General features: G+C 37.9%; 4 protein-coding genes across 7 annotated transcripts; 2 read left to right on the forward strand and 2 right to left on the reverse strand.

Annotated features, from left to right (window-relative positions):
• The first annotated feature begins 2,250 nt into the window (after positions 1–2,250).
• On the forward strand, positions 2,251–10,720 carry LOC110765954 (protein MICRORCHIDIA 6-like). 2 transcript variants are annotated; one of them, XM_088250074.1, is made up of 21 exons: positions 2,251–2,655; positions 3,020–3,189; positions 3,310–3,517; positions 3,976–4,050; positions 4,147–4,172; positions 5,130–5,208; positions 5,313–5,402; positions 5,484–5,559; positions 6,010–6,088; positions 6,716–6,850; positions 7,187–7,285; positions 7,366–7,446; positions 7,531–7,677; positions 8,243–8,335; positions 8,847–8,898; positions 8,990–9,101; positions 9,555–9,822; positions 9,946–10,025; positions 10,120–10,162; positions 10,278–10,307; positions 10,424–10,720. In XM_088250074.1, exons 1-21 carry the CDS (start codon positions 2,637–2,639, stop codon positions 10,523–10,525), a joined length of 2,064 nt encoding a protein of 687 aa, XP_088106200.1. In that variant the 5' UTR covers positions 2,251–2,636; the 3' UTR covers positions 10,526–10,720. The 2 variants fall into 2 exon arrangements, with proteins under 2 accessions (XP_088106200.1, XP_088106199.1); XM_088250073.1 differs by having other exon boundaries at positions 2,252–2,655; positions 4,138–4,172.
• A 127-nt stretch (positions 10,721–10,847) lies between these two features.
• LOC110765855 (pentatricopeptide repeat-containing protein At2g13600-like) lies at positions 10,848–16,683 on the reverse strand. Its single transcript, XM_021969131.2, has 2 exons — positions 16,556–16,683; positions 10,848–13,080 (listed from the first exon to the last, which is right to left on the reverse strand). The coding sequence occupies exon 2, from the start codon at positions 13,047–13,049 to the stop codon at positions 10,854–10,856; it is 2,196 nt and encodes a 731-aa protein (XP_021824823.2). The 5' UTR covers positions 13,050–13,080; positions 16,556–16,683; the 3' UTR covers positions 10,848–10,853.
• NRT2.7 (high affinity nitrate transporter 2.7) lies at positions 14,391–16,437 on the forward strand. Its single transcript, XM_021961474.2, has 2 exons — positions 14,391–15,544; positions 15,958–16,437. The coding sequence occupies exons 1-2, from the start codon at positions 14,391–14,393 to the stop codon at positions 16,223–16,225; spliced, it is 1,422 nt and encodes a 473-aa protein (XP_021817166.1). The 3' UTR covers positions 16,226–16,437.
• LOC110759486 (uncharacterized) lies at positions 16,214–18,448 on the reverse strand. Of its 3 annotated transcripts, XR_015834401.1 has the most exons (7): positions 18,236–18,448; positions 18,021–18,149; positions 17,643–17,735; positions 17,287–17,525; positions 17,038–17,194; positions 16,861–16,905; positions 16,670–16,755 (listed from the first exon to the last, which is right to left on the reverse strand). XR_015834401.1 is itself a non-coding variant. In XM_021961656.2 (6 exons), exons 1-6 carry the CDS (start codon positions 18,327–18,329, stop codon positions 16,585–16,587), a joined length of 720 nt encoding a protein of 239 aa, XP_021817348.1. In that variant the 5' UTR covers positions 18,330–18,446; the 3' UTR covers positions 16,214–16,584. The 3 variants fall into 3 exon arrangements, 2 of the variants coding, with proteins under 2 accessions (XP_021817348.1, XP_021817277.1); XM_021961656.2 differs by lacking the exon at positions 17,038–17,194 and having other exon boundaries at positions 16,214–16,755; positions 17,287–17,474; positions 18,236–18,446; XM_021961585.2 differs by lacking the exon at positions 17,038–17,194 and having other exon boundaries at positions 16,214–16,755; positions 18,236–18,444.
• Between the last annotated feature and the right edge of the window lie 5,562 nt (positions 18,449–24,010).

Here is a 24,010-nt window from a genome sequence, read left to right on the forward strand (position 1 = left end):
AGCCAAATTCTCTCTCTTCCTTGTTAGATGTAAAGAGCCAAAAGTTGGTTCTCCAAAATAAAGAGCCAAGTAGGGATTCTGCTGGAGGAGGATTTTCCTTCTTTTAGCTAAAGTAGCTAGGAATGAGAGGATAGGGTATGTTGGAGATGCTCTTAGGCCCCGTTTGGTTCACGGAATGGATTTGAAGGGAAATCAATTCCCATGTCATTTCCCAAGGAATGGGAATGAAAGATTCATTTCCCACGTTTGGTAATGTTGGGAAAGTAATCGGGAGATTTCACTTTGTTTCCTTTCCCATGTTTGTTTTGAGTAGGAATGAAAAACAAAGTTTGTATAATTTTTCAATTATATCCATATTAAATCAAATAAAAAAAAAGAATGCATTTAATGATACGTTGTAATTATAAATTGTTCATAGGGACAAAATAGTCATGAAAATTGTGCATTGAATGTTGGCTCATTTTCCCAAACTTTCCCATGAGGAGGGAAAACAAAACCCAAGTTAAGTGGGGGGCATCACTTTCCCCCTTAGATTCCCATGTGCCAGGAATCCATTTCCCATTCCCGAACTTACCAAAGATGGGAAAGCAATTGAATTCTCATTCCCATGCCTCCTTTCCCATGAACCAAACGGCCCCTTAGTGTATGAGTTGGGGTGTTGGTCGCCTCTCCAATTGAATCGGCTTAGACATGGGCATCCGCATGTCACAATCACATAACTCTGCCCATGTCACCATCACATAACTCCATTATTATCAACTACATTGATTGGCTTATGCAAGGGCATCCACGTGACACAATCACATAACTCCATTATTCTTTTTCATTTGAAATTTTTGTTGCCCTATTTTTTATCATTTGGAATGCATTATGGGCTGTGGAAATTAATTGCCACAGTAAAACAAAGTACTTGGCTAGTCGGCTAGTCTGCTAGCCAGCTAGGCATTTCTACATTTGTATGCCTGCAGGTCCAGCTGGCAATTGTTCATTTGAAATTTGTTTGGCTGATTTTAATGGACCATGTTAGGAAGACTACATTTTATATACAACCTCTTTAATAAAGGTGTAGTCCATCAATATAATGAGTCTCATCTTTATTAGAGAGATACTACACAAAATAATATATAAAATGTGATCTCATTAGCATCTTTTCATTTGGACTGTTTGATTGGACTACATATTGGCTCTGTGGTTCGTGGAAATTGCAACAATGCTTAGTGTTTTGGGACATACAAGAAGAAAGGTTTTTCACGTTCTAGATTAATAGATTTCTTGAAAACTATTTAATTTGTTTTGTTGGAAAAAATAGTTTAATTAATCAACCTCACATTAGTTCATACAAGAAAAATAAATTAAACTTATGGTTTATAAGATGAAAAGGCTAAACCACAAGGTTTGGTGCAGTTGGCAAACTGCAAGAGGTGGTGAATTTTTTATATAAATAATACAAGAGGTGGCGAATGTAAGAACTCCTTTTTCTATTGCATTGAGCCATTTTGTTTTTGTTTTTATTTTTTATTTTATTGTTAGGACTTTTGCTATTGAGATGAGCTACAACATACTAAACTCACACACACTACATGTATACTATAACTCAAACTTGTGACTTTTCCTAGTGGAGCAATTGCTCCAAACTACTTCACTAGTGGGTCATTTGCATTGAGCCATTATTAGTTAAAAACATTGAGAGTCTTATCTTTTAACTCTTTTTACTTTATTTAGTAATGATGCAAACAAACTTTTCTTTCAACTCTCTCACATAGAGTGGGCCCTACATGGTTTAATAATTCCATAGGCACCACATGGTTTAATAATTTCATGTGAGAGAATTGAGATAATCTCAAGTCTCTAACGTATAACGAAGTTTGTATGATTCAATAATTTAATACACATTTGAGATAAATTTTTTGAAAAAGTTGGCGTGTTTAATATTATTTTTTCAAGAATTGAAGAGTTGATGCTACATATATTCTAGTCATACATAAATCTGTGTATTGAATATAAAGTACTAATATTTAATAAAAGTTAATAAAAAGTGTTTGAACATAAATTTACGTTTGAGTAGAATACAAGTGGCATAAATTGAATGAAGAAGGTAAAGAGTGAAGAAGGAATACTCGTGTGTGTTTAATAGTATTTTCATAAGTGTACTTTTTCCTTAATACAAAACCCAAATAGAAGTTGTTAGCGTCATTTGCCAACAAATAAAAACTTGTTAAATCTTTGGTGGTGGTGGTGTTGTAGTTTTGATTATTTAATCCTTATACTTACATCACAAGGAAAGCAAGACCAGCAACTTTTGAATGTAGTCGCTATATGAATTAATTAAAACAAAATAGTGCTTGGCCGGTATACCACACCGTTTCATGCAAGCGTTTCTCCTCGGAGCATTTGGGTATTGAAACAAACTCCACTTTCTATGCTCTTGCTCTGCAGCTGCAGTTCCTTGATCATCACTGACAGTGACACCATAAAATAAATGACCTCTCATCCCTCCATTTCAACCCTTCTCCCACTCAATCCCTCATTTCATCTCTGAAATGGAACCTTCCTTTTGAGCTATTGGGGCCTTCACTTCATCTCCTTGGTTTAGCTGCCTTGGTCTGTTCAAGTGCTGGGTTTTCTATGGAAGCTTGATGTATTCGCTCTTTTCAGGTTCGGTTACTGCCCTGTTGGATCTGTGAGCTATATTTTAGTGTTTCTTTGTTGGGGAATTTTTTTTCCCTGGGTTGTTTTCTGCTCTTTCCTTTTTGTTTTGTTTTGTTTTGTTTTTTGTGTTGGTTTTAATCTATTGCATTTTAGTAACTCCCTTTCATCTTCATCTTCATGCATGCTTCTTCTTTTCTATCTAGAGCTGGGTTGTGATTCTCTTTGAGTCTACCTCATTACCTCTGTGTGCTTCTGATTTATGGGTTTTGGCTTTAGCAATGGAGCTTACAGAATTTATCTTGCTTGCTTATCTGGGTTTTGGGATTGTTAAAAATAGGCGCCTAAGACACCCCCTCAATCTATTTTGCAGACCAGCCCTCTTTCCGCATCGTCTACTCTCTGACAAACATACACATTTCACCACCTTCTATTGCATGTAGCATCACGTTGGCACTAGCATTTTCATGGCTGCTCTCATCCTCTGCTCTCACTGCCGTGCTCCTTCTTTGCACCATTTGTTTGTGCCCTTTTGGTTTGACTGTACAGTCCTAGTTACAACTATTTTGGTGGTTGTCATTTTTTAGTAGTTTTCTTTTATTGTAATTGCTGACCTTCTCTATTGAGTCCTTGATTTCACCTCTATTATATTTTGGTTTGCAGATGACAATGAGCAATTCAAACATCATAGATTTATGCAGTGATGATGAAATGGGTCGGTCAAATATTAAAAAATGTAGAATGGAGATTGAACCTGGTTTTGATTCTGCATCTGCACCCTCAGTATGTCCAACACCAATTTCTCGGCAATTTTGGAAAGCCGGATACTACGAAATAGAGCAGGGACAGAGGTGCAAAGCCGCAAACCAATGTAAGTGTTTTCACTGCTTGTAATGTATCGATTACGCTATGTGTTTTGATTCCTTACTGTGATTTAAACGTCCTGCGTCACACTACCTTATTCCGATTGCGACCCTTGCTTGAATGGACATGCCTACTTGTTTAAGAAGTCCAAATTCCTTTTGGCGTTGTATCAATTAACCACAATTGGGGTTTTAAAGCTGCTTGACTGGACTATGAAGATCTGGAAAGTGGTAAATTCATTGGTGTATCAAATTTCAGTATTGCCTCCTCTTGAATGGTTGATGTTTACCTGTCGAAAACATGCCGCCCTGTGTGAAATGGGCTAGAAACTGATTACAATAGAAAAAGTGCAGAACCCGTGTCTGAAAGATAGAGTTGTTTGCATGTCTACGTGAAAGTTCATGTCATGAGTTCCTGCTTTTCTAATTTTCATTAGACCATTCTATGTCATCTTTTGGTTTACAGATGGAAAAAACCATATGCGCATACACCCTATGTTCCTTCACTCAAATGCCACTTCGCATAAGTGGGCTTTTGGAGGTACGCTCAAGTTTTGTCCCATTGGTTCCCCTTTTCTTCTTTCTGCATTGTGTTCCCTTTGCGCTCTTTCTGATAAATTGTTTGCAGCCATGGCAGAGTTGCTTGACAATGCAGTCGATGAGGTAATTTCCAAAACTCCCTTACCTTTATCATTCTGATTCCTCTGGTTTTTCCCTTGAAAAATGCTCATTTCCGAAAAGCCCTTAAGCAGAATACCATAATTGAGATAGAAATGGCCCATTACTAGAAATCCAACAACATTGTGCTGAAGTTCATTTTTGCCTTTGAAATGTTTTTATAAAAAAAATTTGTTTCCTGATGTGGACAAAATACGTTTTCTCTCTGTGGTGTCAACTCTAGATATTAAATTACTGTTTTAAATCTGAGAAATAGGAAAAGCTTGGATTCATGGATAGTAAGGTTTTAGATTTGTTTGGTTTTAAGTCTTTCTAAGACTTTAGTGTTGTTCTTAAGGCTTAAGTGATATTTAGGAGACAAAATTCCATCAGCTCCAGGAGATGTGCAAGGGGAGACAAATTTTAGATGTCTTGTGTTGCCATTGAGGTGATGAGGAGTTTAGGTAGAACAAGAGCAGGGATTTTTTTTAAAGATTGATTTTGACAAACCTACAACTACCATTCAAAATAAGGTTGATTTTGAGACAAACCTGGGTGGGATTCAAATGTGACTGATGGAGACTCAAGTCTCGGCCATTGGAATGGAAAGTCATTTCACTAGCCATTAGTTCCTTTTCATCTCATGGGAATAGACGGAATAAATTGATTGGGGAATCATCCTTTTGGCCCTTCATTCATTCTCGTCTTTCTAGGCTATCATCCATTCATAATGTATCAATTTCTAGTATGCTCGTCTCTTCTTCTTTTTCAATAGGTTGGAATTTGAATTTCAGTTGAATTTTAAGCGTTTGTCTTGTTTACCTCTGTTGCGCTCTGATAAAATTATGCTATATATTATTGCTTATAAAAAATCTATAACAAAAGATTCTTTGGTGTCCTCTCCCTCTGAGCGTGCTTATTTATCGTACCTTTGAGTCTGTCTAACTTGTTTGTGTGGACTAGGTACAAAACGGAGCTACTTTTGTTAGCATAGACAAGATCTCTACCCCACGGTATGGGACTCCAGCTTTGCTAATTCGAGGTTGGCCTACCAATCTTTTTACCTTTTTTCTAGTAACATCTGGACCAGGATAACATCTCATATGAACTTTTGGCTTCTGAAACATGATAATCGACAACAAAAAGATGATGGCGGCGGAATGGACCCTGATGCTATAAGGCGCTGTATGAGCTTTGGGTTTTCAGATAAGAAATCAAAGTTTACCATTGGACAATGTATATATCGTACTTTGGTCATTGAATCTTGGCATGATTTATTTTATTCTTATGTTAATTAGGATCCTTTTAGCCTTTCAGATGGAAATGGATTCAAGACAAGCTCTATGAGACTTGGAGCAGATGTTATTGTCTTCAGTCGCCACTTGAAATCAAGGTCTTGCCCAAGAACATTTTATTTCACATATTCTGCTTGTAGTATGTTTCCTTGTTATTAAATAACTACAGTTGGTATGTGTGTGTGTGTGTGTGTGTGTGTGTGTGAGAGAGAGAGAGAGAGAGAGAGAGAGAGAGAGAGAGAGAGAGAGAGAGAGAGAGAGAGAGAGACGAAAGTTCAAGACTATACAAACAGAGTAGTTGGCAGCTCTTTTTTCTTTGGACAAGAAACGAATTGGCAGCTTCATTTACTAATGGACATTATTATATCTCACTATTCTCTTTGTATTTTTGTTTCTAACTCAATATTAGAAAGTGGAGATAACAGTTAGGATCTAACCTCTTTCTAAAATGAGAGATAATACTTATTTTTGTTTTTAGCCATTTAAACTATCGATATATTATGTTAAATGCATAAGGTTTTGTTTGAATTGGTGTATAACCTTCTCAGGTCACTGACTCAAAGTGTTGGACTCCTTTCCTATACATTTTTGAGGTGGATGGGCTACAACAACGTAGTTGTACCAATGGTGAGTTTGATTTCATAGCATCCTTTTATATGTGATAAATATCTTCTGCAAGTTCACCCAAACTAAAAGGTAATATACATGCCAAATTGTGGAGTCTACAATAGTGAACTTGCTGTTTAAGTGTCCTGTCTGAAAGTTAAAAAATGGCCTACTTGAACATGGCCAGAATTACTATCAAGGACTTCCTCCTTGAAGATTGAAAAATTAGCAGAGTGGATGTGATGCAGAGTCAATAAGGGAAAAGAGATAAACTTGATTCTCTAATTAACCACATATCCCTAAAATTGTGGTTCTCATAATTCTCTGTCAAGATGATCACAACCTAGCAAGAGTATTTGGTTTCGTATTGGCTTTGATCAATTTTTGTCATATGAAAAGATAAATTTTCATAAGGCTTCAACATATGCTATCACTTTATTAGGGCAGGGACCTTGTAATGCCATCATGGGTTCGCTTATCAGTGTGAAATGCTGTGAGTCGATTTTTAATGTTGTTTTTTTGCTTAACCCAAATGGAATTCACTAATGTGCCTTTGATAGTATTTTCAGTTACTTTAACAGTCCCTTTTTATAGGAATCTAATAACTTTTTAACTCAGAACTCAGTGTGAGACTTCCCATTACTACAGGTGGATTATGAGTTTAACTCATCAGCTAGAACGTTCGGGCCCTTAATTCGACATGATGAAGATCATTTTTCTTCTAACCTGACCATGCTGTTGCAGTGGTCTCCTTATTCAACAGAAGACGAGTTACTGAAGCAAGTAAGCCTGCAAAAATAATTTTGCATTAATCTTAGCGTAAATTTTGCCTCATGACAAGGACTCTTGCATTCCTATGTGTTGCTTCCCTAAAATACATGCAGTTCTTTATTAATGAGGTGATTTGGACCCTAAATGAAGTGTTAAAAATAAGTGTCTTATTTATTGTGGCAAACAATTGATTATGTGTAATTGGCCCTTGATCATGTGTGTGCACATATCCTTACATGCGTACACACATCCTTACATGTGTACATTATACACCTACATGCATTCATGCAGACATGGTATGCACATAAGTATATATAAACGTACTTGATTTATTAACCCAATTGTCAGTTTGATGATATAGGGGATCATGGAACAAAAGTTGTCATTTACAATCTTTGGTTAAATGATGATGGGGAGATGGAACTAGATTTTGATTCAGATCCTGAGGTTCTGTTCATCCCTTTGCTTCATTTCGTTCACTTTTGAATCAAATTGGATACGTTGCTACTGTAATCTTATTCTTGCAGGATATTTGTATTAATGGTGACAAAACTGGCAGAATGAAACCAATTCAGTATGTTGCTAACCTATATCAGCACTCTCTCCGTGTAAGTATGGGGTTCACGTTTTGAAGTTGACTATTAAAATAAGTTTGTCTTCATTAAATCATGGTCTGGTTTCATGCTCCACAGGCATATGCATCAATCCTGTATAGGCAGCTACCACATTACTTTAGAATAATTTTGCGTGGACAAGATATTGAGTACCATAATATTGCCGAGGATCTCAAATATGTTCAGTTTATCAAGTATATGCCACAAGTTGATGAAAACCTGGAGGTTTGTGCTGTCTACAATTCCACCATGCCTACGTTCCATGCTAATTTTTAGCTACTACTAATTGCACCCTGTAATTTATAAGACGCATCCAACTCTATTGTATCACATCAATTTCCTCCTTGCTTTTCTGTGTTAATGCCTGGTGACTGATACTTATCAATAAATGGCCGACTAGAAGAAATACTCAAGTTCCGTAAGTCATTATGAATTATCTCTATAGTCTACCTGGAGGCCTTAAGATGAAGCAAATTAAACGGACCGCATTTTTTCTTCTAACTACTAGAGACAACATGACCATGAATAATAGAGTATTATCATGATGAAGTCGTCTGAATTTTATTTGTAGTAAAACCATGTCTGAAGAGTAGTCATGTCTTGAAATGATAACTATAGATCGAAAAGTGCGTCTCTGTTCAGAAAAAAGCTTGTATGATGATCAATAACCCCATCTGATCCTATTCACCCCAAATGTGTTTGTGCAAGTGCATGCTGTCTTTAAGTGGTGTGCGCCTGTGTTTTGTTAGTATACAGTTGCTGTATTATAGTTGATTGCTTCATTGTTCAGGTTGGAATTATTACCGCAATAGGGTTTTTGAAGGAAGCTCCACATGCTAATACTCATGGTTTTAATATCTACCATCGGAATCGTCTGATACTGGTAATTTTCTTCTCGTACATTGTTAAACAGGTTATCTATAATATTAATTCACTAACCTTTTCTCTGACATCTTACATAGTGAAAAGTGTTGCTAATTCATGAGTAGTGAACTGCACCAATTATACTGTATTATTAAGTTAACTATGTACTTACGCTACATATATTTTGCAACACCCATAGAACCCATAGTTATTTCGACCAAAAAAAAGAAAAGAATCCATAGTTATTTTGTCTAAGGCTCTGCTGTTGCCTTCAATATGCAGTCTAGATATTTTAAACTATGTTTGTCAAATGTCATGGGATGGATTTCTGTTTGCAAATTTGTGGAGAATGAATGAAACTATAATTTGATATGTCATTTGCATTACTTTTATTAATCGAATTCCAGAACTTATATAGACGAGGGCTATGTGTACAGTGCATGTTTTCTTGTTCCTCACTCCTAGAAAAAAAAATACAAAAATAAACTTGTTCACCACTTATGCTTTTCTTATTCATTTATTTTTGGCAGCCATTTTGGCGTGCAGTTAGATGTACAAACAGTACTGGAAGAGGAGTTGTCGGTGAGAACTCCGGACTGCACTTATCTAGACTAGTTCAAACGGTTGTATATGGTTGATGATTTATTTTGTGATAGTTTTACTATTTTTTTAGGTGTCCTGGAACCAGATTTTATTCAGCCTACTCACAACAAGCAAGATTTTGAGAAAACTTCCCTCTTCCAAAAGCTTGAAGATCGTTTAAAGCAAATGACAGTGGAGTACTGGTGAGCCACCTCTTACATGCTTTATTTTTTTTCATGGACTTGAAAATTTTAAATCGGTTGTTGAGTTGAGTTGCTTTAAAGATTATTAAATTATAAATATAGTATTAGCATTGTTGGGCTTTTTCCAGTTCTTGGGCTTAGGCCTCATATGCAATGTTTAAAAGAAAAACCCGATTTTGCCTAAACATATCACCCAAATCATATTTTAATACTATTCGTCTAAGACCCAAACCCAAAACCTAAAACCAGATCATTGTCTAAGAAATACTTAACCAAAAGTCGCAGACATAATGAAACTGTGCGTCTCAGTACAAGTAGCAGTATACTGAACAAGCAACGACGACGTTTTTGAAGAATAAAAAAGGGTTTTCTTCTTGTCTCTGTAAAAATTGACTCGTACAATGACTTGTAATAATTTCCGGTTTGACTTATTTTTCTGTTGTACCTTGGCAGGAACAAACATTGCAAACTGATTGGTTATCAGCAAGTTAAAATAACTCCATCGACAACGACAACAGTACCTTCTTCCGCAACTCAGAATTGTGTGGACCAAGACCAACCTTTGTTACTGAATCATGGTTCCCAATATGAAAGCTCAAACTCAAGAGCAGGTTTGATAAAAAAGAGGAAGGATCTTCTTGATCCTCCACTGAAACTACAACATGCAAAAAGGCACATGGGATCATCCTGTGGAACTGATGTCCAGTGCATCAGTGAACAGGTTTACTTCTATATTCTCAAATTTGGTTTCAAAACATATCTCTGCTGCTCTCTCACTCTGTTTGGCTTCACTAGGTTAATGTTGGATGCTTATTATACATTCCTTGATGCATTTTTTTGGCAGCCTGAAAATAGCGTTGAGGGCATGATGCAAGTTTCACAGAAGATGCTTCTGATGCAAGAAAACAAAAGGCTTCGGTCACAGTAAGTACAAAAGCAATATGGTTGCTCGCCATTTGCGTAATTATCCACACATTATAATTGTTTTGGAATTTCTCATTTGTCCTTTCGCTTGCAGGCTGCTCACATTGGAGAAAATGGTGCAAGAACTTGATTTGAAGGTAGGTCTGCGAGCAACTCTGTGTGTGTGTGGAGAAAATAAACATCAGGTTTTTACCTGATTTTGTAGTTAATATAGTTAGCCTTTTAATCAACATGATATTACAATTGGTGCAGGTGCAACAACTTAAGGATGAACAAGAGAATGTACTTCTATCTCTCTCTCTCTCTCTCTCTCTCTCTCAAAACAAACCCACAAAAAAAAAAACGAGAGACTGATGTCAGATTTTTACCTGATTTGGTAGTTGACATAATTGGTGCAGGTGGAACAACATGCAGGTGAACTAGAGAATGAACTGACACAGGTGACACAGACGTTGTTTGAATCACGCGAATGGAATATATACGAGCAGCACGTTTGCTAGACAAAGGAGGATAAAACATTTCATTCTTTTGTATTAAAATCTTTTGCCCATACTCCATAGGTAACTGGAAACTACATTAACCTTAACCTTTTTAGGGGGGTAGATTACATAGTACGTCATACCATGAACACAAGAAGATGGCAAGTAGACTTGTATAGTTGCAGAATCTGTCCCTTATTGAAAATTTTCCGTTTATATTGATCGGCATTCATCAGCATGGTAGTGGTAGATTCTCTTCTTTCTCATCGTATGCAAGAGAGACAAAAATACTTAAAAAGGCATGTCTATTTCCGGTTGATACGAAAAATGTATAATGACATGTTAACTTCTAGATGGCTAGCATTTCAAAATGTAAAAGTTCTAAAAGATCATAAATCTCAGCTAACTGACAGTGAGATGCGTCTTCTGAATAAAAACAGTGGACTTCATTTTTCACCTCTACCCAACTACAGCCACCACTCTTCTTCAATCCCCTGTCCTTCATTAATCTCCTAATATTCAGAACATCAACCCATCTTCCAGCTGAAGCATAAATATTTGACAACATTACATACCCTGCAGAGCTTTTTTCTACTAATTCCCAAAGCTTCTTAGCTGTCCTTTCTGCTATCTCCTCATTTTTATGTTTACTACACCCACTCAATAGAGCTGACCATGCATTGGTTTCAGGTTCGAATGGCATGGACTTTAAAAGCTCTTCAGCTTCTACAAGGCGCCCTGATCGGGACAGTATATCCACCATGCAGGTGTAGTGTCTTCCCTTTGGCTTTGTACCATAAACAGCCTCCATTGAATTAAAGTACTGCAATCCATCATCAACTAAGCCAGTGTGAGAACAAGCGAAAAGAACTGATAAAAGCATGAGCTCATTAGGAGCAACAATTGAAGTTCTATTCATTTCCTCAAACAAAAGCAGAGATTCCTCAGCAAAACCATTTTCTGCTAAACCCTGAATCATCACAGTCCAACTGACTTCATTCTTCTCAGGCATCCGATCGAATACCTTCTTGGAGCTCTCAAAATCCCCGGATTTCGCATACATATCAACGAGGGCTGTACCGACAAAAACATCATACTGGGTTCCATGTTTAATTGCTTTTCCGTGGAGGTTCTTTCCTTTCTCTAACGAGGCTATGCTCGCACAACCACAGAGCACACTTGAGAAGGTGGATGTGTTTGGAGTTTCTCCACACAAAAGCATCTCATTAAATACTTCAAATACCTTATCAAATTCTTTGTTCTCTAAGTAACCTCCGACCATAGTATTCCACGACACATTGTTCGGTGCAGGTATGCTATCAAACAACACCTTAGCTTCTTCCATTTGTCCATTCAGACAATACCCACCAACCATAGAATTCCATGAGACCACACTCTTCTCCAACATTGAGTCAAATGCCAAGCGGCCATCCTTAGTTTTTCCACATTTACAGTACAAGTCGACAAGAGAACTACTGATGAAGACATCTTTCTCATATCCAATTTTTACAACATGTGCATGGATGTTCATTCCCACTCGCAAATCCTCGAGGGTAGCCAGTGCACTAAGAATGATAGCTAAACAGGACCTATTTGGGACGAACCCATTGCTTGACATCTGAAGAAAGAGCTTCAATGCTTCTTCAGGATGTCCACTCTGACTGTACCTCGCAATCATTGCACTCCAAGAAACTTCATTTCTTTCTGGCATCTCATCAAAGATTCGACGCGCTTCTCTCAAGTCCCCCATCCCAACATACATATCTAGGATTGCAGTCCAAGAGACAACATCTTTCTTTTCCATTTGATCAAATATTCTCCTGGCCAAAGCCTTTTCGCCCATCTTCAAACACAAAGTAATTAAGGAATTAGAAACTGATATATTGTGTTCAAAGCCAGTCTTAACAATCAACCCCAAAACACTCATCCCCAAACCAATTTCACCAAACCCTGCACAAGCTCTCAAAACAGAAGTAAATGTAACATCATTAGGCCTGACCCCAGAATCAAGCAGCTTCAGAAAAAGCTTCAGGGCTTCAGCACTCAACCCATTCTGCACCAACCCATTAATCGCCGCCGTCCAAGAAACCACATTATGAAATGGATTTCTCTCAAAGTACCACATTGACTCATCCACTCTTCCATACCTCATCAAACCCGATATTAAGGCAGTCCAAGAAACCTCGTTTCTCTCAGGCATTTCGTCAAACAAGCGGCGAGCTTGATCAAGATTTCCCCACTGAATGTTGGCATTAATCAAGCAATTATGCACAGTAGGATCAAACCCATCAAACCCCTTTACGATCTCACTAACTTGAGCAGATTTTCTAGAATCCAGGTACATAATTAGAAGCCTAATGGCTATATATCTGTCTGATGAAAGACCCATCTTGATCAAATGGTTATGAAGGACCATTCCCTCATTGATGAGCCTATCTTCCGTGAGGTTCTTCAAGAGAGACCCACATTTTTGTACGTAAGTTTTGAAATCTTTGCTTGGGCTAGTGGCGAAGAGGGTTTTGAATTTGATGGCACTTCGTCTCATGCTGCGCGCGCGAGCTAGTTAAATTAGCTGCCTACGTACATATACATAATACATCATACATCATACATCATACATCATACATCATACATCATACAGATACAGTCAAAGAAGAAAACACAAGAGAAGCCTCAGTCAGACCATGCTTGACGTGGTTGGGTTGGTATTACGACACGTGGCATTCAAGGCTCAATGATTTTGAGGGTTATGTGTGGTCTTCTCAGTTAATTCTGTCGTCGTTATATGGATGTGAGGCCAATTCTACTTTATTGATGAATTCCAAATCACGGGTCTCAAACAATACAAATTGCCTCCTCCAATTCGATTCTTGTTGTCGGTATTGTCGACACGAATATCATTTGAATGGATTTATTCGTTAATCGTCTTTTCTTTCACTTTGGAAAATCTGTTAAGAAAGTCATTAATTTTCTAATCAAGGCATCAAGAAATATATCATATAGAAATTTTCTAGTCTGTTACCTTTCATATGCGCGCTACCAAGAAATATAGAAACTATTGTCCCTTTTGTTTTTTTTAAATCTCTATGAAAAACGATATATCACAACAGTCGCAACCTTCCCGGGTAAAAACAAGAGCATGCATGATGCAGTTTCAATATTTCCATAGAGCCGTCCTCAATAAAATCAGGATCGAGGCTGATCAAACCAACGCAATATATATCACCAGCCAGTTGAGGGGATAACAATATAGAGAGGTTAGCAGAGCAGAGAAAATCCGAACCTAATTAAGATACTCAATTCAATGCAAATTTGGCACCATCTAATCTGTCAATGCATATCTAGCTGCCTTGGTTTGGGTTACGTTACGAGTTTAAAACCATCCCCAGTTGAGACCTGAGCTGAAATTGTAGCATCTTGATTCAACCGATGGAAAAAGATACAAGCCTCTCGCATAATTTGGGTGGGTAAGATGAAATTGTAACCCTCATGTTGACAACAACACACCAAGAATATATGGCTATCAGACAAACGACCTTATTATTATAGTGATTTTGAAAGTGTGAGTGGGCCATTGCTTCTTTTGTCATTATCATCAGATTCCACCAACCACAACAAATTGAAGACTTGTTAATCAAATTGAAAAGTTAATGGTATATATGATGCCACACATTCCTACACACACAAATCTTCAACTTCAAAAGCACCAATATCTGTTACCAAAATGAACAACATCACACACAGAAAGAACAGCTACCATGAGTAAAAGCACTTTTGCGTGCTGAAGCTGGCTCCTTCTCTTTCCTTATTCTTTACACATCGCTACTCCGAAAAGCAGAAATATTCTGAGAATCAAATTCACCAAGCCAATTAATTAACCGCCACCATGGAAGCTGAAGCTAATCCTGAACAAGCAGATCATCTGTTTTCATTACCAGTAGATGCTGATCAAAAGGCCACAGAGTTTAGGCTATTTTCAATTGCGCCACCGCACATGCTCGCCTTCCACCTTGCATGGCTCTCTCTCTTCTCCAACTTCTTTTCCACCTTCTCCATCCCTCCCCTCCTCGCCGTCATCCGCGACGACCTCAATCTCACGGACACGGACACCGGCAGAGCCGGCACGGCCGCCTTCCTCGGCTCCATCTTCTCCCGCATTGCCATGGGCCCCATCTGCGACCTCGTGGGCCCGCGCATCGCCATCGCCACCGTCTCCCTCATCACCGCTCCCGTCATCCTCTCCACCTCCCTCATCTCCTCCCCGCACTCCTTCATTGCCCTCCGCTTCCTCACCGGCTTTTCGCTCGCCAACTTCGTCGCCAACCAGTTTTGGATGAGCTGCATGTTCTCCGGCTGCGTCGTCGGCCTCGCCAACGGCTTCTCTGCCGGCTGGGCCAACATGGGATCCGGCGTCACCCAGTTGGTCATGCCCCTCATTTATACTCTCATCATGTCCTTCAACGTACCGTCCTTCACAGCTTGGAGGCTTGCATTTATTGTGCCCGCAGTTTTCCAAGCTGTCACAGCCTTATTGGTCCTGGCTTTCGGGCAAGACGTACCTTCTGGGAGCTACAGAAGCTCGAAGAAGGTTAATATTGGCAGTAAGTCCGAAGACAAAGAGAGCTTGTGCAATGTTTTCTGTCACGGGGCCAAGAATTACAGAGCTTGGATTTTGGCTTTGACTTATGGGTTCTGTTTTGGGGTGGAGATGACGACTGATAATATTATAGCTCAGTATTTCTACGACAGGTTTGATGTGAATATTCAAGTGGCGGGGATCATAGCGGGGAGCTTTGGGTTGGCGAATTTCTTTTCGAGGCCGAGCGGAGGGTTGGTTTCTGATAGGATGGGGAGAAGGTTTGGGATGAGAGGGAGGCTGTGGGGGTTGTGGGTGACGCAGACAGTGGCTGGGTTGTTGTGCTTGTTACTCGGGCGAGTCAACTCGCTCTGGGGATCCATACTTGTCATGTGTGCCTTCTCTGTCTTTGTTCAAGCAGCCGCGGGCCTCACGTTTGGTGTGGTTCCCTTTGTGTCCAAAAGGTAAGTAACAATGCAATGACACTCTCCACATGTCATCAAGTAGAAACTTATCACAGTTGATGACTCATTGCTCTCTCTCTCTCTCTCTCTCTCTGTGTTGGGTCCCACTTCTACTGCTTGAATTGAATCTTTTAAGACATGAAGATGATGGAGGATCATTCCTCCCACGTTCTTGGCTTTCAATCTTCCGGAAAATAAGACAATATTGGAGTGACTAACTAGCTAAGCTAGACAGATCTCAAGTTCCATGCGTGTGTGAACGGGTGGGTGACTGTGAGCCGTTGATTGAACGAAAGATGATCATTCGTCAAAGGCCACCGTCGCCCACGTTCGCGTGATATGCTAACACTGCTCATTTGTTTAATTACTGCAAAAAGGCTTTGCACTAATCATTTACATTAATGTTAATGCAGGTCACTAGGTGTGGTATCTGGGATTACAGGCAGTGGAGGGACTGTAGGGGCGGTGATAACCCAGCTGTTACTGTTCTCAGGCCCTAAGTTCTCCAAGCAGACAGGCATTTCTCTGATGGGTATCATGATGATTGTGTGCACTCTCCCAGTCTCCCTTATCTACTTTCCTCAGTGGGGTGGAATGTTCTGTGGCCCTTCCTATGGCTCTGATGATCGTCTCAATGGACCAGAAACTGATGAAACAAACCATTATCGCTTGCTCAAATAAAGAATTTATCTAACACGGCCTTCATTTCATTTGAGCCTCAAGTTTCATATGAAGCAAGTACAAGTTGATCCAATTATGTAAAGTGGTCACGTACAGTTACTGTAAAGAGCAAGCTTGTGAATGTTCATATGAATTAGCCTTTCTGAAGAAAATTATTGGTAGTTAGGTTGTTTTTTAAAAATGCTAAATAAAGTCTGCATTTGATAGCTAAACTGAATATGTATGATTGCTTGTGGTCAAGGGACCTTCCATTTTCCATCACAGTGCCACAAGAACATGCAAGTTTGATCAACTGAGTACTGAAGCTCGATAAAACGACACTGAACTTACTATGTTTTCTTGCCATTCAATGATATGCTTTAGAGCTCCTTATGAGAATGCAGCAGCCGATGCTTGATTGCATCCAAAGTTGGCAAAGGCCACCAACCACCAAGAATCCCAACCAAAGTGAACTTCTGGTCTCTTACTTCAACTCTAGCCAGACACAAAAGCTGAAAGTCTTCAACTTCAACCTTACTTGCGTACAATGACTGAAGAAAAGGAAACACAAGCTTTTAGAAGTGTGTTATCCTTAAATGTTCTAGTTTTTAAAAGTAGCAGCCACTAAAATTTTATAATGATAACAGGACACTTGCCTTGTTATACAAGTGAGGTTCTTGGCGCTTAAGTCGATGACACAACTGCAAAACATTAAGTTTGAAATAAAGGTTTACCGACAAGAACTACTATTACCATCAACACTATAGCTTTAATCAATCTATGGTTAAATTATAATGCAATGGTCACCGGAAACAATGTGTAGTAGTCATTACCACTTCTGAGAATTCAAGTCAGAACAATCAGAGACTTGTTTGTTCCTACCATACTACAACCCACCCAATATGAAATGAAAGCAGCTCCTCAAATTACGTGTTCAGTAAAAAAAGGAATCTGCATTTCTTCAGATTGCAGAAACCGAGACATGGTTACCTTCCAATAGGGTAAAAGGTAGAAAGTCACTGATTAAATTAGGTGTCAAGAAATTAGTAAATGTATACAAGTACCAGGGGATGCTTCCTTACCTCATCCACGAAACCATAAACTGAGAAAGGACTAGGCTTGGTGCTCAGGAGGAAAAGAATTAGCTTCAATACAAATGGTGCAAGTGTAACAGAATCATCCCAGTATGCCAACATAGTGACGAAGAAAAAGAAAGGCAACCAAATTTTCCTCACAAACATCCAGACGGCATGTTGATCTTCCTCCACATCTGAATCACCAGACACTTCCAGATTAAGATCATTCACCAAAATATCATGGCCTACATTATTAAAATTCAAATAAAAGGGAGTTAATAAGAGGTACGCGTCTACAGAATATAAGACTTCAAAATGGGCACGAGAGTTTAGAACATATAATAAATCGGGTGCTTGCTCACCATCCATGGCATATGCAGCATTTGGCAAGAAGCTGATTGACCCAAGTAAAACTGACACACCAAGAATGCTTCCAAATCTTAATATACTTCCTCCTGAAAGGAATGTCAAAATTATGTGTATCCATTAAACATTATGCTGGCTGCAGAGAAAACCCAGTTTTTGTTTAGGGTTCATTAGTGAATGGCATCAACATGTTCAAGACCTAACTTTTAACAACCAAAACCACCAGCAATTGACATCATAAAGTCTAATTGAATATTAGCGCCACAATATGATGATCAACGACAACAATCATACAATTTCCAAATCCAATTTAAAGTATAAAGTTTACTTTAACATTGTCAAGCGGTAGAAGCAAAATCGAATAGGCGACTTGCCTGAAAACCAGAATTTCTGAAGAGAATTTCTTTGTATATTCAATGAACAATAATATGCTGAGGCACGGTTGCGCAGTACAGGTTGAACGCCCTTTAACAAGGCCTTTAAAGGTTCAAACTGGGCATAAGCTGAACAAGTGATTACACCCAAACAATCAAATGTTAAAAGATCGAATATGAAAAGCAGACAAACTTTCCCCACAAAAAGTACTTACAGAATTGCCTCGAATGAGAGATTGAGGAACGGGAAGAGATTAGTAAATCTAGGGATTGTCGAAATGAACAAAGAAATTTTCTTGCATTCGCCATTTTTGCACTGCTAGAGTGATGCTGTCATCTTTGAGACCGAGAGTGCTTTCCAGCACTCAAAAAATGAAATGCGAATATACTTGCGAGAAGCATTGACGTAAAACGACGTCGTCGTTTCTTCGCAACTTCCTTTCCGCAGAATTGACATTGAAGGATATGCAAGTTTGAGCAAAAATGAAATCTGAAAAGTCAATAATACCCTTTTTTCTTAAAAGGATCCGCAATTCTTGATTAGTTTAGGTTTCGTAAGGTTGAAATATAAGTTTTTTTTGTTGTTGATACTATAGGTAACTTAAGTTACTCTAATTCACTTCTAATTTAGACTATAACTTGCACTAAAAAAAATACTCTAAATTAAACTATTTTATGGGAAAATACATTCAAATTTGGATGCAAAAAAAAAAGGCTTCACTCTCCTGACTGACTAACTGACCTATCACACATCCCCTAAAATATTCATATTTGGCGGCTAAGCAAAGAACCCAATGACAATCTCTCTTTTATTTATTCGGACCAATCACAAACCTGATCCTTTTAAATGTTGCATGGATGGTTCATGGGGTCATCATTTGGCCAGTGACCTGCGGACTGAAGTGAGTAACTCGAGATTTGATGGGCCAAAGTCTGGCTCTGCCCGATGGTTAGTCATGCTCGGCCCGGCCCGTTCTAAGGTTGGTTTAGGCTTAGGCTTAGGCTTAGGCTTAGGTTTTGAAACCTATGGCTCACCCTCGGCCCGCCCATGGCCCGGCCCGAGTAGGGCCGCCAATTTGCCTTGTTTTGTTTTTTGTTTTGCCTTATATTGCCTTATTTCCATTGTAAACATTTAATTTATTTTTATATTACTCCATTTACTTAAGTTTACAATGTAAATAAGGAAGTACCCCTTATTTGGATTCAATTAAAAATACTAAAAAATCAAATTCCCAACAAATCAAAATATGAAAATCCAATTTTAGTATAAGATACAATTTATACCAATATTGATACCTCAATAAGTTAATGTATATTTGATACTAAAATTTCATAAAATCGTGTTTGCTTATTTAAGATATAGGGAATATAATAGCTTGAAAAATGTGGAGTTTGATGTTAATTTTGCAAGCCTTGTAGAAGGGACTTGTTGCTGATACTGCTACATATGAGGGGATACAACAGCTTGAAAAATGTGCAAGAACCCAAGAACAAATTGATGAAGTTAATATTGAATTGGTAGAATTTGTGAGCAATCATATGTAGCTCCATTATTTCTAATTCTAGGTTAATGCTATAGATGTGGTAGGAAGTATGTATGTGCTAGGAATAAAGATTGGTTAACTATGTAATAACTATTGAATCTTCAGGTTTTATGAAAGAAACAATTTTTTAGTTTATATATTCATTAATAAAGCATTGTGGTTGGTTTTATAGTTAAAATCGTTGTATATAATCATAGGAAATGAAAAAAATGAATTTAATAGTCCGGGAAGTTATTAGACGACGGATTAGCAATACAATCGTTGTCTCCATAGCTAATCAACAATGGTTTTTAGGCATGAATTCACATGCCAACAACATGGTAACTAATTAGACGATGGTTTTTACAATAAAACCCTCGTCTTATAAGATAAACAACGACGGTTTTTACAAAACAACTGTCGTCTTATAAGGTAAACAACAACGATTTTTCATAAAACTGTCGTCTTTCCAGTTAAACAACGACGGTTTTCAACCGTCGTAGTTTGACATTCAAAAGATGTTGGTCAATTTAACGACGATTTTCAAAGCATGACGACGACTGTGAATCCCCGTCGTCTATTTCGTTTTTTGTAGTAGTGAGAACTATATCACGTCATGGAAATTGATTGGAGTTTTTGGCTTGAGAAAATAATGATGGAAAATAGGGTAATACAAATGATCTCTTGTGTAGTTGATTCTAACTCTTAGCAGGTACCAGATCTCAGAGATACCACATTGCACATGATTTTTATTCGATGATGCGGGATTGGAGACAAGCAGTTAGACAAGATGTCTAAAAACAATGTAATCATTTAAATATCACCAGCGCATATATAATTATGCCAACATGAATCAAATAATTAACAACATATAAACACCTAATATCAAGAACATTATATAATATTAAGAGCATCCATCAAATTATAATGAATTAAAATGTGGTGTTAAATTAGAGTGGATATTACAGGTATCAGTTCATTCATGCCCTGTGAACTGCATTCATTGGGTGGAGAAAGAAGAACTGCCAGTGCTTTGAATTGAATTCCTCCAATATCAGGAATTCAATTCCTAATTTTGTGTGGGCCCCACTTACTTTTTAATTCCTTGATGTGAAGTAAACACAGGAATCCTTCATAATTGGAATTCAATTCTTGATTCGAATTCCAATTCCTGATTAGTAAACACACCATTAGTCTAATGGTGCCAACCCCTATCATTTCTCATCAAGTTTTGCTACTTAGTTTATCTACAAATAGAGGGCACCGCAACAGCATCAAGGGACTCTCTCCAACAAGTCATACTTAACGTCTCTCAACATGAATCTCACAGCAGATTTCATTTGAAACACTTCGCTTTTTCTCTTGAAATTTCCAATTGACAACTCCTGAGGAATTTCTTTATTTTGCTCTGTTGACACTTGGTATGATTGTAATCTTTATGCACCAGACTGAATAGAGAAATCTTCCATTCTCCAAAAAGTTTAAATTCTTATACCATATTGAATAAAGAAATCTTCCATCTCCATTTAAATTTCATGTACCAAGTCTGAATAGAGAAATCTTCAGGCTGTGTTTTTCATGTATTGCCTTTTCTTTCAAGTTATTGAGAAATCTTCAGATAAACTTTTGTCTTTTCCAGTACTGTTCATTTTATGCTTTTGTCAGTTACTATTTTCGCACTAGATAAATATTGAAGTCCTTACCCAATATAAGGCATAGAAAAGAACCTGTATTGGGTTAGTTTTCCACATAATCCACAATCAATTGATTAAAGTCAACATCAATGCACATTTTACATTTTTATTATTCTCAGTTTGTTGGAGTTTTTCGTTACCAACAGTAGCACGCCTTCGCAATCACAAAAATAAACTCCACTGCCAATCCCACATGCATGGCCGGCAAGTCTTTTCGGGGTGAACAAAGGTCGAATGAAAATGTGTCAAAATCTCATGACGGGCATTTGTGCATATGTATTATTGTATATATATATATATATATATATTATAGATTTCTATCCATATGGATATTAGTTTCCCAAGTTCTCCAAAATTGATGTGTTAATAAATCTGTTGCATTGAGATCTCCTCAGCCACCTTTTTCTTTGCCTCTTTTACGATTAAATGTCAGATTGTGTTGCGAAAAGAAAAGAATTAAAAGAAGAAAAAAAACAAAAAAAGTTCAAAGAATTTGACAAATGTCCAAATCTCATTTATTTTGAAGATGAACTCCGCCACAATTTCAAGGAGCAAAACTTTTTATTAAAAAAAACTCATTTTCCCTTGGTTAAAACATTGATTCTTATCTTTTTTTGAATTATAGCGATTGGGGAGTGTTCGGTTCATTTTTACACATGATTTTTCATGTTATTCACCCACTATTTTGAGTTAGTTATTGACATTTTATAGCTTTTTACTTCCTTTTTGTGTTTTGTTAGATTTTACCTTGGTTGGAATGAAAATGAGCTAAAAGTGCATTATTGGTTATAAACTTTGTTTTTGTTCATTTTCGTAGGTCAACTTCTTGGCCTGGGATCAACATGCTCTGGTGCTCGGATGAGGTCAAGATCTTCATGAAACTTGTTCCAATGGATGTTAACTACAACATATCCAAATTTGAGCTCCATTGGACAAGTATTGCCTATCCAACCAATCCAGCATGTTACCACAGCTCTGGAAATCCGAATTTGGCCAGCTTTTACCTCCTTTGTGTCATCTTGATTCTTCTTGTTACCATAACTCTTGGTAACAAGAAATTACCTTTGTAAATGAGATATTTTCTGAAGCATTTGGCATCTTTGTGAAGTCAAGACTTCATCATGGCAAAGGGGACAAGGGCAAAGGCTTTAAGGAAAGTATGAGTTTTATATTATATTTGTGAGCTGGAAATTGATGGGCAATGGAAAGTTAATTGCAATCTGAAGTGGGAGAGGTTTTGAACATGGGCAATCAATTCATTTGATTATTCTACACATTGAGAGCAGATTTTGGAGAGCTGGGAGCTAGGAGAAAGCCAAGGTGCAGCCAAGCAAAGTGGAGAAGAAAGCTTCCACCATTGATGACCTTGAAGCTTTCATCATTTTCTCAAAATCTGTAAACTCTTTCTAATTTTATTTTGAGCTTGTATTTGGAATAAGTATGAGCAACTAAACTCCATAGCTAGGGCTTAGGTTGAAGCCCTAAACATGATTACCTTATTGTTTTGATACTTGAGTGTATGAATTTCTAGATATTGTTGATGAATTCCAATTCACCAAATTAATCTATCCTTGATGTGTGTTTTTCCTTGGTTGGCCATCTTTGAAAGCATGCTTCTTGAGGTTGTTGGGATTATGTGTATCTTCATGTTTTCCTAAGCAATAAATGGATGAAGTAAGAATCATCCATGTGAATTGGTTTCTTGAATACCTAATGTAAACACCATGCTATTAGGATTCTTGTGATGTTCATATTCTCTTTGAACTTAATGGGTTTTTCTTGTAATTGAATCAAAGTACTAAGCACACCTAGATTCGATTATAGGGAAGGCACAAGTATTGTAGCACTCGTACTGCACTTTACGTACATTAGAGAGAATCAATGCGTCTTGAGCCACTCGTATTGGTCTTGATTGCGAACATCTTCAACAACACGTTTAGAGTTCATCACTTGAGTATTCATGAACTTGGGTAGAATTGTTTAGGGTGGATCCAACCGTATGTTCTTCCATTTTCAACACACGTTATGTTCTTCCATTTTCTGTGCTGAATCCAACCGTATAAAGAACTTGAAATTTGGATAAACGGTTGGAAAGTTATAGGCAAAACACTGGACAGAGGTTGAAACTGGAAAAACAGAGAAACGAATCTGCCCAAAAACGACCGGTCGTTACTGTTCAGGTGACCGGTCGCACATGAATCTGTCCAAAAACGACCGGTCGTCACTGTTCATGACCGGTCGTCACTGTTCATTTTCACTGTTCACGCACTGTTCACAGGTGATAAATAGGTGATAAAAGGGTGATAGAAAGTGCTGTTTCTGTTTTTCTTTGGTTTTTTGTGTTGTTTCATTTCTTTTACATTTCTTTACTCTTTTTTTTAGTTTCCAATTTGCATTTGTGGATTTGTGGTGTGTTAAATAAGTGTTCTTTACGTACTCAAATTAGAACTTATAGGAAGCCGACAAGTTCTTCGTGAGATCGACCCCGTACTTACATAATCTATACTTCATTAGATTCGTGCACTTGCAGGTATTTTTAATTGGTTGTTTGCACATTAATTTGTGTCCTTTTAGGAATGCAACAGGGAGGGGGACACTTTTCCTAGTATTCGAACGCGTGACCGCAGGGGGGGGGTGGGGGGGTGGGGGTGTGGTGTGTGTTGGCAAAAGGGGAAGGAGGGACCTCACCAAAGTGGTAAACCCCTTAGTCTTGAGTCTTAGACTCTTAGGCAATGTGTAGTTCAATAATTCTATGGGTACTGTATGATTCAAT

This window comes from Prunus avium, chromosome 3, assembly GCF_965620075.1.
Source record: "Prunus avium chromosome 3, drPruAviu1.hap1.1, whole genome shotgun sequence".
NCBI classification, from domain to species: Eukaryota; Viridiplantae; Streptophyta; class Magnoliopsida; order Rosales; family Rosaceae; genus Prunus; species Prunus avium.

Coding starts and splice junctions, on each gene's coding strand:
- LOC110759486 (XM_021961585.2), bottom strand. CDS start 18,329: ATGGCGAATGCAAGAAAATTTCTTTGTTCATTTCGACAATCCCTAGAT. Junction 16,906..17,286: donor TTTATGGTTTCGTGGATGAG/GTAAGGAAGCAT, acceptor AATGTTTTGCAG/TTGTGTCATCGACTTAAGCG. Junction 16,756..16,860: donor AACCTCACTTGTATAACAAG/GCAAGTGTCCTG, acceptor CCTTTTCTTCAG/TCATTGTACGCAAGTAAGGT.
- LOC110765855 (XM_021969131.2), bottom strand. CDS start 13,049: ATGAGACGAAGTGCCATCAAATTCAAAACCCTCTTCGCCACTAGCCCA.
- NRT2.7 (XM_021961474.2), top strand. CDS start 14,391: ATGGAAGCTGAAGCTAATCCTGAACAAGCAGATCATCTGTTTTCATTA. Junction 15,545..15,957: donor GTTCCCTTTGTGTCCAAAAG/GTAAGTAACAAT, acceptor ATGTTAATGCAG/GTCACTAGGTGTGGTATCTG.
- LOC110765954 (XM_088250073.1), top strand. Junction 9,102..9,554: donor CAAATGACAGTGGAGTACTG/GTGAGCCACCTC, acceptor GTACCTTGGCAG/GAACAAACATTGCAAACTGA. Junction 10,163..10,277: donor TGCAAGAACTTGATTTGAAG/GTAGGTCTGCGA, acceptor CAATTGGTGCAG/GTGCAACAACTTAAGGATGA.